Consider the following 12,988-nt stretch of genomic DNA (forward strand, 5'->3'; position numbering starts at 1 on the left):
TCCTGGTGTCCATCCTCCAAGGAATTGCAGTTGTCAACCTGAGACAGAAATAATGCAAAGAGAATCACAGTTAATTCTGACATTATCAACAGCTTCAGTCAGATGTGGACTTATTTGAATGGCACTATTATGCCTGTTGCAATTTTCATCCTGGCTGTCACGTGAAACAGAGTTTCATCGGCCAGGTCTGAATTGTTGCTGTTGTTTTAGTACAGTGTGTGACACCTTAAAACTGTTCTTACAGTCGAGCCTTCACAGTCTGCTGTGAGCATTAGAAACCCCAGTTCTGCTGGAGAATTTTTCTGGATTAATCAGAGCTTTTATCGCTCATACTGTCATGAATTCCGATGAGTTGGTTCCCATGGCTTTATTTCCAGTTGCTCTCCTTACAGTCAGATCTGTGGGCAGAAATTGATTCACCTGTTTTGGTGTTGTCTGCTTTGAATTTTGTTTTACGGTGTCGCACACACATTTGATTATTTGAGGTCTCTGTGACCTGTAAAAAAATTGAGGTACTTCTGTGGTGAAGGGTGAATTGGTTTGCTATTATCAGTGCCACACATATAGCTGTGTTCTTGTAAAGGCAAAAGATAACAGCACAACCCCTCCCTTTTGGCACTGGGAATTAAACCAATGCAACACAAGATTAAAATCCAATACATTTCTTTATGCATTACCTCAATATTTCATTTGACTCCATAAACTAAAAGGTTTCCAAAGATTTTTAATAATTTATACATTTGAGTACGTGTTTGATTAATCTATTTAACTCTTTTCTCTTATTGGACTTGTTTATTCGGTTCTCATCGTCGCTTAGGGTCCTCGCACTGGCCATTTATTATGCGGGCCCACGATCACAAACTCGCCAGTCTTAGTCATGTAGACAGAGGTAATTGACTATACTATTTAGAGGGTTGCCCACATGCTCACTCATTCTAAAAGTATTTTGTTTAGTCCCCATAGACTGGGTACACTTAAATTAAAGCAATGTTATCTCTAGTCAGAGGTCACGACCACTACTATAGCTATAAGTCGACCGATACTTTCTCTAATAGTAGTTTTGGTATGATCGTGCCATGGTTTCCCATGTACACTTAGCTAGAGTAACTTTAGTTTAAACAGAGGTAAGGCTCACCCTATTTAGGTTGGTCGAGCAACATTGTTGTCCTAAACGGAAATTCCCTTTTTAGCCTTCACAATCTAAGTACACTTGAACTAATGCTAAGCGTTAGACGGAGCTCTAAAAACTCAGTTGGCGTGCCCCAATGCTCCACTCAAAAGTAGTTTTAGTCCGTTTCTAACCTGACGCAGATTTGCGGTAACGAATGGATACAACGTAATCTACTAAAGTCAATAATTTCAGATTAAATTAGAATGAAATCAAATGTAACAATCCATAAATAATTTGATCTTTCTCCTAATGCCCTGCTTGGCAATTATAATACAATGTATATTATGTTTTGATTTATAATACAATTATATTATATTAAAAACAATATAAATTAAATAACATTATTTCTGGTTCCTGAAGAGTCTGTGGAACAGCTCATTTGTGTTCTTTTCTTCAAAAGGCAATCATCGGCACCATCATGCTCACCGTGTGCTCAACAATGGTCAGGCTTAAAGCCAATGGGCGACTCTGTTGTTAACACAGAACGAACATGCTGAGTGCATCACCAAATCACTGTTTGAGTTCTGAAGAAGTTTCAGATTGCATCGTTTCAATACATTTGAATATGAAAAAGACTGTGGTTCAGGCTGATGCAAGCACATACATTCATCTTTTGAGATTACAATGCCTATTTGCTTGATTTAGTCTATTTAAAGACTAATCTGCATGGCGGCACAATGGTAATTTTAACTGTATTCACAAAATGTGATAGATTTAGTTTGTTACTTATTGGGCTAAACGCTCCCATTGAACAGGGAGAGAAAGTCTGTTCTCCGAGTGGGCGTGGTGCGCCCCGTGGGCTCGCTGAGCCACTCAGAACATTAACATGCCGTTTCTTAACAAAAATACAGTAACAACCTCACTATCATTCTGTATATCAGTCTCTAAGATTTAAATTCTTACCACTTCTTAATCATTTCTAGTCACGAGTAATCTTGCTGTGTAGCAATAATACTTGTAGCCAATTCTGATCAAACAAAAAGTTTTCCTAACTTTACATGTTACATATGCATCAGCCTGTTTTCCTACTTTGCTTTTCATAAACAAATATCAACTTATGCTATTTATCAAATCACAAATGTTTTCCAATTGTTTACAAACTTAGATTTTTCATTCTGTCGTTTGCTCGTTCTCACCGTGCGTTGCTAGTTTGTTGCAACAAAGCTAATAAAACAATAGAGAAAGCATTTAGCTGATTTAAAAAACGTTCTAATTTGCAACTCTATGCCGACAAGGAAATATTTTAAAATTCATAACACGAGTTTCAATTCCTCTACTGCGCTGTCGCTATCATGTCCCTGATATGTGATTGTATCTAAATTCTTAAACCCCACCGGATTGCGGTTCCGGTCTAACATTGGGTATTCCGACCCATTCTATTCATGTGTCTATATGGGATGCGTCTGTTTTTTCCCTAAACATTTCTAAAAAAGGCGAAAAGAATTTTACTTACCAGAACAGCTGAAGAAAGAGAAGTGCAAACCTCTTGTTGATTTTAAAATCGAATACTTCGCTGAAAAGACGTTGCTCGTAAGAGAGTCGCAACATCACGGAGGCTGGTCACCATTTTGTAAGGCCGCCCAAATCGTCCCAATGGAGGCCAACGATCGGCGGGTGAAGGTCGCTGCGCGTTCGTCTTTTCAGCGGGGAAAAGGGGATTTTATTCCAATTCCTTGTTATCTGACTCCATTTAATGATAATTTAGAATTTGGGTTAGAATGCCATTTGGTTATTTGGTCATTCATTTTTAATAGTTTAACTACACATTTAATGATTCCGTTTAACCCTTTGTTGAAATTATACCCAACCTGAATAATTCCAGAGCAAGTCAGAATCAATCAAAAGTATAACAATTTATTTTACAGTCAGGTAAATGTATAAAGCCAATTACATAGTCAATTCAAAGGTAATCCATATATAACATCAAATAGTCTGAAGTAAAGAATGAAATGTATACCTGACTTCTGAAAATTACATAATGCTGGCTATCTTGAGACATCCAGCATTACAGGCTGACCGGTTTAAAGTGTCAAGCCCTGAGCTCTTTGCAACATTTCCTTAAATACCCAGAAAGAAATGCACAAACTCTTTCAAATGTAAACACGAGTGCACAATGGGAATTTGCATTGATCAAGACTTGTATTGATGTAAAGGCCAAATGGCTGAAAGCCACACCCACCAAACTAAGACAAGATATCTTTAAACTCTTAAAACATTGATTATCTTTTGGTTAAATTCTGTGGAGTTGAGATATTTGTACCAGTCGCACTGAGACATTTCAAACGATATCAAACACATATAATACTGTATCGTGTGGATTGACATTGTAATATAGAGATTTTGTGTGTATTTTCAGGTGATCTCAGCATGAGACAGGGAAGGAATTGGGGGAGAGGGGGTATATAGGGAAAGATGTAGATGAGCTGATAGTGAGGTGAGACTTGCGTCTCCAGTGGTGTGTGAGGGACAGTTCAGATGTTAATTTCCTTTATTTTCTCAGAGAGTCCTTGTTCTTCATTCAGACATTTCGGCATATACTAGTTTTTTCAGTCTTACAACGAACGTCTGTGTTTTATTCTACAGTATAATAATTCTGCCATCAAACGGACTTGTTTGCACCAAATTATGGAGGAACACTGAAGACCTACGAAACCTGTTAATACAATCTGCTCTTAATCTGTCCATCTTCACAGCTATATGAGTGATACAACTGATGCCACCATGACTATTCTGGACATTGGCATACCGACTGGATTTAAAGTGGAAACCAAAGATCTTGAAGAGGTATTGTGATGCCATGATGCCTCATATTTGTGTCAATTATTCCTTTCTAGAAACAAAAACTCAGAAGCCCTGTGGATCTTCTCAGTTCTATATATAAATAGAAGAGGGAGCTTATAAACATACATACAGGACATTTTTATTTTGTCTTATTTTTTCTTTCTTGCCCTCAGTTGTCCACAGGGAAGGAGAAATACATTCAGAAATTTGAGATGGACAAAGCGCTGTCAGAGCGAGGATCCCTAATCCTCTATTTAGATAAGGTATTTCAACAGACTGTGTTGCCTGATTATTTCCATCTAATTTTATTTTGACCTGGAAACCATGTGCTTTGCTTTATATTTATGTATGGTATACTGAAAATTCTTGTCTAACTTAGTATTTTTGTTTTTTCTACTCCAAAGAAGCATTTACTGGACATGCAAAAAGTATTGTCTTAATTTGGGGGGAAATAACTAAGATTTTGCTTAAAATAATCTGCCAATGGGGTGAGCAAAACAATCTTAATTCAAACAGAAAACAAGATAATTTTACTTACCCCATTGGCAGATTATGTTGCTTAATTTTGATTAACAACTTGGTAAATGTTTCTTAAATGAAAGAATTTCTAGATATTTGGACTGGAAACAAGACAAAAGTTCTTTGTCACTGCATCTTCACTGTTTGTGTACATTGCAGTCATATTTCACATAATATTTCAAAGCAAAGAGAAAGTACAGCTATGCAACATGTAACTGTCTTTGTGGTGTAAATGTAGCTTTAGATGTTTTTTTTGTTTTTTTTTAAGATAAGTTTTTAACTATCTGTTGCTTTTAGTGTTCAAAATATGTGATCGGTCATTTGCTTTGGTTTTTGTATTATTAGGTTTCTCATAAAGATAAAGATAGAATTTCCTTCAGAATGCACAAGATGCTTGATGTGGGTCTGCTTCAACCTGCCGCAGTCACAATATATGAATATTACTCACCCAGTAAGTTTTTGGTACACACACGCACACACACACACACACACTGGATTAATTCAACTAGAGCTCTCAAATTAACATGTTCATTTAAAGGTAAATTGTGCCTGATTATGTCACACTAGGTCAAAATTTTCATTTGCATATCATGAAATTAATTAAACCCATGTGTGGTTTTCTTTTCCAGATGCACGCTGTACAAAGTTTGTCCACCCTGAACGGGAAGATGGCGCTATATACAGACTATGTAAGGGAGATCTGTGCCAATGTGCAGAAGGTATTACCACCCATAACTAAGAGTCTATATCCTGTAAAGAGACAATATCCTGCTTTTTATTTTATTCCAATGCCAGTCAAAGTGTCAGACCCCCCACCCATAGATTTAACCCTTGGGGAAAAGAGTTAAACATTCAGTTATGATTTACTCTTGACTGTGAGTGTGAATGATGGAAAAACAGTGACTGTATGAACTTCTCTTATCACAGAAAACTGCAGTTACCAGAAGAAAAATGGTGTCCTTGAAGGAGAACGTTTGGAAAAAGCCTGTGAAGCTGGGATGGATTATGGTAAACACATTCAGTTCAGTTCATGTTAATGACTGTCATAATCCAAGAAATTAAGATTTTTACGATTTTAATTTTAATCCAAGAAATTTTAGATTTTAAGGTTTTTACACACCCTGATGTTGCTCTAAAATGTAATGCTCCTTTTTTCATTTGAATCCAAAGGGAACGTTTTGGCACTGCTCTTTTTCATCTTATACAAATGAATGTGTAAATCGTTCAAATCAATCAAAAAAAAATTCAAAAATGAGGTACACAGCCAAAAAAATGTAATCATAGGAAACATTTAATGCTAGAGATGCCCCGGTCGACCAGCCTTAAATCAGAACCAGACGTTTTCTGCTCCAAGACGATCGGCAACTGGACAGTTTATTTGTCATGTGATATTTCTGCAGTCATTGCTGATTCAAATCTGAAGCACTATTCACACGGGATTAGTATTATATTAGGGACCTCTGTGATTTAGAAACTACTCCCACATCTGAGTATTGCGTGGCGCATTCGCATGAGATAAGCAAACCCTGTGATTTTACTCAAATTTACTGACTTCTCCCGGATATGATGTCAAGACTTCGTTATAGATATAGTTGTAAATCATAAACAGGCATCGATATCGTTTAGATTTTTTATAGTAATAAATAAACATTAATTTCATTCAGATAGAGAACAGACGACATGAACTGAACTCAGACCAGCGGCAGGAGTCAGAGTTCATTTATCAGGAGTGAGAAGCTGACACACGGCGGATGATTCAGTTTCAACGCTAAATGTAAAAGCGGCCATTTAAACGAGCTTGTCATTGTACTGTTCTGTTCTGTTTTTCATTAAGCATTGATAGCATTGATGTTAATATTAAACACACCATTCAGTCAGTTTACTCCCAAATTGATACTCATTCTAAAGTGAAAGTATAATCCGTGCGGCTGCACGGGAATTCATAACGGTGCGCATTATTAATGCAGCCTCCATTCTTCGTGAAACATAAAGATAGAAATGCTCACAGGAAAGAAAAAAAACCTTGCGAAAATAATACACGATCCGCCTAATCCTGGTCAAATCACAGAGATTTCGATTCGCACGTGACTACTATTATCACAGGACCTCGGTGTTCGGCGAAATATGGTAGGTAATTTGCGGGGGAATTTTTACTTTATAAATTACAGACATGGCCGATTCGCACGGGATTAAGATCACAGACATTCTCTGCAATTATTACAAATCACCAGAGGTCCCCAGATAATACTAGTCCCGTGCGAATAGGGCTAAAGACAACTGCTCACGCAGTGTGTGTTCTGGTTTAAGGCCAGTTTGGCCTGTTATAGAGCAAATAAACAATAAATACATTTGATTAAACAAAGAAAAGAAATCGGCAACCACTGTCAGAATCTGCACTTTGCTTGTTTAAAAAAAATTAACAAAAATCGGCAATGAAAAATCCTATTTAATGCAATGTTATCTAACACTTTTTTTCATAATGACCTGATTTGTGTATTGTGTTACAAGTCTCCTGAGGAAAGAGCAGACGCAATTCTATGTTGATATTCACTAAATATACTACAGTCTCAGGGGAACAAAATAGTATAGTGGAGGTACAATTTTGTTCCTTGGTGAACAAAACATACAGTATAACTGTACCTTTAAAGGTACACAATTGGTCCTTAGGGTACAATTATACCATTGCTTCCTCTACTTAGATTAGGGGTAGGCAAGTTCAGTCCTAGTGAGCCGCTGTCCTGCAGAGTTTGGCTCCAACCCTGCAAGGCGTCTATAGAGGCTCTTATTGAGGATTAGCAGAGGTTTAGATGTTGATGTTTTACTGAAAATGTTTGGTCACCATTATGGAGATCAGTATTTCCTTAAGTTGGGCTGTTTGATACTGACATTTTTATGTCAATTTGTGGTTTTTGTTACAATGTTAATAAAACACACAATCCATTCAAATCAAAAGAAGCCATAAAAAATGATCATTAAGAAAAAAATTCTCATTGACTAAAAATAAATAATATTCACCAACAATACTTGCCACAGATAAGACTTTCTAAATTTTAAATATATTCTAAGGGGGGAAAGTTCAGACGCACATATCAAGAATCAGTGTATGAATATCAACATTGGTGACATACTTAATGCTGCAATGCATGCTGGGAGCCATGAGTTTTATACTGTGGAGGCTTAGAGGGGTTGGAGCTAAACTCTGGAGGACATCAGCTCTCTAGAACCGAACTTGCCTACCTTTATTTTTTAGAGAGTGTACCTTCTGCTGAGCTGTAACTGAATCACCAATCAGTGGTGAACATGGAGTGTCTATTTATTTAAATAGTCTTTTTGAAATGTCTTTTTTTGTTGGGGGAAAAAACAATTGGTCTAGAGAGTCTGGAACAACATGGAGTAAGTGATGATAATTTTAGTTTTTGTGTGGACTTCCTTTAACCCTTGTATAAATGCAATTTTATAAAGTTTGACCTGAGCCTTACAGCTCTAAACATAGATAACAATATAACGTATGTTTGACAGTTTATAAAGTGACAGTGGTGGGGATGGATCTGGCAAAGGACTCTGACATCTATCACTTGAAGGTGGTCCAGGTGCTGAAGGAAGGTACGTTTCTCTCCATTTTCTCTGATTCCTGTTAAATGATGTTTGTTATTTCAAATACATCTTCAGCATGATGATAAATTGCATTGCAGTGCAAGTGTTTCCAAAACTCTGTTCTGTCCTGTAGGCACTGATAATGATGTTGAGGGGAAAGTCAGACCATTTTTGGCTCGTCCCAGTTGCAGAGAACATTTGAAATTGGCAGAAGGCAAGTCGTACCTCATCATGGGCAAAACCACCGACCTGCCAAAGCTAGGAGGAACGTAAGTGCCCACTGTGCGATGTGATGTTCCAATTTAGTCCAAATTTATTCAAAGTTCTGGTCTGTTATTTAAGAGATGCATTAAGAAATCTAGTCCAGATAAAGATGGCTTGTATACATATTAATTCAATCATTTTTGTGGAGAATGACTTATGTGGAGAAAAATCTGAAGTTCTTTGTATGGAATTTTTATAGCACAATCATTGTGCACGAAACCCATTAGACTCTCATATGAGATGTAATACATATTTATTCAAATGTACATTTTGTGAATGTTAGTGATTTTGAGAAGGATCTTGGTTGAACAATGATATAAATGTTTTTTTTTCAAAAATGTATGAAACCAACCTTATACTGATCCTCATACTGGAAATCATTCAAGTGTAGCCAAGCCATTTATGTCTCAACTGTTCTGTTGTTTTAGTCTGCAGTATATCTTTGGAGAGCAGACCTGGGTTGAATACTGGCCCACAAGAGAGGAAAGCCAAACTGAAGAATACAGAGATCAGTACATCGGCATCACCGAAGTCGAGAATAACCTCCTCAAAGAAGGATGTGCTACATAATTATATATAAACATTTGTTGATTACAGAAAATTAAACCTCTCTTATGCAGACTTTCAATAAATCTTCATAAAATTGTCTTGTCCAAAATACTTGTAATTTTACAAAGAAAACACTGATTTAATAAAAACTGGGAAAAACTGTTTTGGACTCCAGTTATTTACAGTGTGATATACAGTGCCTGGCAAAAACATTCATTATTCTTTTGTCGTTTTGAATTATAGATCCAAAATTATAACTTGCTTTATGTGATCTGTTATGGAGGTGGAGGTACAATTTTGTTCTTCGGGGAACAAAACGTATAACTTAGGGTACAGTTATACGTTTTCCTCTACTTAGAGCAGGAGTAGGCAAGTTTAGTCCTAGAGAGTCGCTGTCCTGCAGAGTTTAGCTCCAACCCTAATCAAACACACCTGAACATGCTAATCAATATCTCCCTGATCATTAGGGGCGCGTCTCAATCAGCTCCCTAGTTCAGTAGTCAGGGCACTGATAAGGGAGTCAGCCCATTGACTTATGTCCTGATCAGTGCCCTGACTAGTGAACTAGGGAGCTGATTGAGACGCAGGGTAGAAAAACACAGGTGGGTTTGTTTGATCAGGGTTGGAGCTAAACTCTGCCGTGCATTGGCCCTCCAGGGTAAGAGTTAAATAGCCCTGGTCTAGATGCACACAGAAAATAATAATATTTGACTTTCTCTTTCAAATGTCGGGGAGCTCATTTAACATGAACATATGTTGCACATTAGCAACCTTTTTATATTGAGCAATTGTGAGCTCTAATTTCAGGTCTACTATGAGTTTGCATATCAAGGCACAGACGCTTTTGTGAAATAACTTATGGGTGGAGAAACCAGGAAGGTAGCAAATTCTACACTGCGAAAAGTTTGTGTGGCTAACCTAACATTAAAATCGTTAATTTATTTTAAATTAAAATGTGTGACCCATGCTGGCAGAAGGAGTCAGAATGCGCACAGGATAATTTCAAGCAAAACAAGTGAAAATTGACGATTTTGAGGTTTTCACAAAAAAATTGCTCAGTAAGCCTTTGTAGCGATACCAATGTTCCAAATAGCAAGTAAACACCTAAAAGTATCTTTATTTGTGTATTTTCTGGGAGGAGTATCTTTCCTTTGTCCATGAACACGATCTTAGTTGCGCTGGATGCCAGATCTGACGTGTGCGCACACACTCAAAAAAATTACTTGTTGAATTTATTTTAAAAAGCAGCGTCAAGTGGTTTCATACAACTATATTGAGCAATTTTTACAAATATCAATTTGGTTATATGAACAAAATAAATAGTAAAGCTGACAACATTTCTTTGAGTAAATACAAGCCAAATACAATTTAATTTGTCACTGTTCATTCATTAATAATTCATTAGACAAACTCACACTGTTACACTCTGATCACATTGAAATCTTTCATTTGGCCAAATTGAAATTCTGTGAATTGATGCAATTTAATTCAGAGAAATTCAGTTCGGCCAACTGAAAAATTTAGACGTGATGATTAGTCACTTGAAAATGTTCAACTGGAGACCTGAATTTTTTTTTCAGTGCAAGTTTGATGAATTTGTGTATAAGTGCCCACAGCCTAAACACAGGCTCCGCTCTTTTGCATAATGGTAACCACAAAATTACAAAAACTCCCTGGGATTTACAGATCCACTGCCTAGTTAGTTATGTCAGCACAACTATTTCATGTAGTTTTAACACAAATTAATAAAGTGAACTTCAGTTTTAAATATATTAGGTTGATTGAACACAATTAAGTTGAGAAAAAATTAGATATGTTTAAGTAAAGTGGACAGAATTTAAATGTGTCATACACATGAAGGGCCTGAATAATATTTCTGAGTGCAGAGACGCCTCTCACAGTGTGTGATTCTGATGAACAGACAGAATTACAGTACTTCAATGTAGTGACACAAACATCATCTGTTATGTCTTAAATGGACGTTTGGTTAACTGAAATATTATAAAACTTCATTTGGTACAGTAGGTCTTAATATATGGCTGTCTGTATATATACAGTGGGGTAAAAAAGTATTTAGTCAGCCACCAATTGTGCAAGTTCTCCCACTTAAATTAGATGAGAAAGGCCTTTAATTTTCATCATAGGTACACTTCAACTATGAGAGACAGAATGAAAAACAAACCAAACAAAAAAATCCAGAAAATCACATGTGATGATCTGATAGCATTTAGCTTAGCCCACTAAGCCCAGTTCATTCACTATGGTACCAAACAGAGATCAAGTTAGAAGTGACCAAACACCTCCACAGTTTCCCTATTTAAATACAGTTACACGAATAGCTGAACGATCAAGTATGGTGACAAAATAAAACATGGTGCTTTTCTAAGCGGATTAAAGGAGAATTATAATGTATGGCGGAATAGCACTTCTGAGAGTACTTCGACTCGGCGCAGTAAAAGAGTGACTGCAACGCACTGAGACCAGAGAGGTATGTATTAACTGGGCTTAGTTAAGGGAATAACAATTTAATATGAGAAAGCGGTGAAGTATCCCTTTAAGAGTCTCCTCTGTCCTCCACTCGTTACCTGTATTAATGGCACCTGTCTGAACTTGTTATCAGTATAAAGGTGCCTGTCCACAACCTCAAACAGCCAGACTCCAAACTCCACTATGGCCAAGACCTAAAAGCTCTCAAAGGACACCGGAAACACAATTGTAGACCTGCACCAGGCTGGAAAGACTGAATTTGTAATAGGTAAGCAGCTTGGTGTGAAGAAATCAACTGTGGGAGCAATTATTAGAAAATGGAAGACTTACAAGACCAATGTTAATCTCCCTCGATCTGGGCCTCCATGCAAGATCTCACTGTGTGGAGTGAAAATTATCACAATAATGGTGAGCAAAAATCCCAGAACCACACAGGGGAACCTAGTGAATGACCTGCAGAGAGCTGGGACCAAAAGTAACAAAGGCTACCATCAGTAACACACTACACCAGGGACTCAAATCCTGCAGTGCCAGACGTGTCCCCCTGCTTAAGCCAGTACATGTCCAGGCCTGTCTAAAGTTTGATAGACAGCATTTGGATTATCCAGAAGAGGATTGGGAGAATGTCAGATGAAACCAAAATAGAAATTTTTGGCAAAAACTCAACTTGTCGTGTTTGAAGGAGAAATAATGCTGAGTTGCACCATACCTACTGTGAAGCATGGGACTGTTTCTCTGCAAAGGGACCAGGATGACTGATCCGTGTGAAGTCAGAATTGTTTCTTGTGAAAGATATGCATAATATATATATATATATATATATATATATATATATATATATATATATATATATATATATATATATATATATATATATATATATATATATATATATATATATATATATATATATATATATAATTTTTTTTTTTTATGTATTTATTCTCTTGACTTATTTGAAGTTTTGACTTCTGAAGGGTTTTTTTTTTCATAGAGAAAATAATACTTTTTGAAATTTGCTCATTCAACTCTGTTTGACAGCATGGGTCATATATTCAGAAAGACAGTTGAAAGTAACTGGTTAACAAAAAGTTTTAGACATTCCCTAATGGCATAACAAGGGCAAACTATTTATTAATTGATTGACATTTTTGCAACAACAACAAAAAAAAAACTGCCATTTTGTTTGGTTTTCATGTCATTACCTCTTTAATGGATGTAATTGTTTGTGCTAACAGAAGAGTTGTTGTGGTGAGACATTTTAGTTACATTTTATTTTATGTAGATGTAGTTATGTTGTACTTCATCAGTGAAGTACTGAGTAATATGGATTAACGTAATGCACTTACTAGAGTTAAGGTTAGGGTTTGGTTTAGAGTTAGTATAATTTACTGCTATAATTTATAATGTACTGTAACTCAATTTTTAGCTCTCGGGCTACTTGCAATGAAAGCACATTTGATCACATATTACTGGAAAGGGCAAGGACCATTTGCATTGAGATGGTTTTTGTGGCACATTGTTTTTTTGCCATTGGTGGATTTGGTTTGCCATGTCACCCTTAGTTTGAAGAAATGACACACGCCACCTGTATTGTGAAACTGGGTGGAGAACATTCTCTTA

General features: G+C 36.6%; 1 protein-coding gene across 1 annotated transcript in view; it reads left to right on the plus strand.

The window, feature by feature from the left end:
• The window catches only part of LOC137072769 (complement C3-like), a 42,177-nt gene extending 33,137 nt beyond the window's left edge, over nt 1–9,040 (plus strand). The window contains exons 34-41 of the mRNA XM_067440693.1: nt 3,865–3,955; nt 4,126–4,215; nt 4,817–4,922; nt 5,101–5,190; nt 5,399–5,479; nt 7,991–8,074; nt 8,199–8,334; nt 8,758–9,040. Coding sequence (XP_067296794.1) covers nt 3,865–3,955; nt 4,126–4,215; nt 4,817–4,922; nt 5,101–5,190; nt 5,399–5,479; nt 7,991–8,074; nt 8,199–8,334; nt 8,758–8,899 — 820 coding nt within the window. The 3' untranslated portion in view covers nt 8,900–9,040. The remainder of the gene's footprint in view (nt 1–3,864; nt 3,956–4,125; nt 4,216–4,816; nt 4,923–5,100; nt 5,191–5,398; nt 5,480–7,990; nt 8,075–8,198; nt 8,335–8,757) is intronic.
• The last annotated feature ends 3,948 nt before the right edge of the window (nt 9,041–12,988 follow it).

This window comes from Pseudorasbora parva, chromosome 4 (genome assembly GCF_024679245.1).
Source record: "Pseudorasbora parva isolate DD20220531a chromosome 4, ASM2467924v1, whole genome shotgun sequence".
NCBI lineage: Eukaryota > Metazoa > Chordata > Actinopteri > Cypriniformes > Gobionidae > Pseudorasbora > Pseudorasbora parva.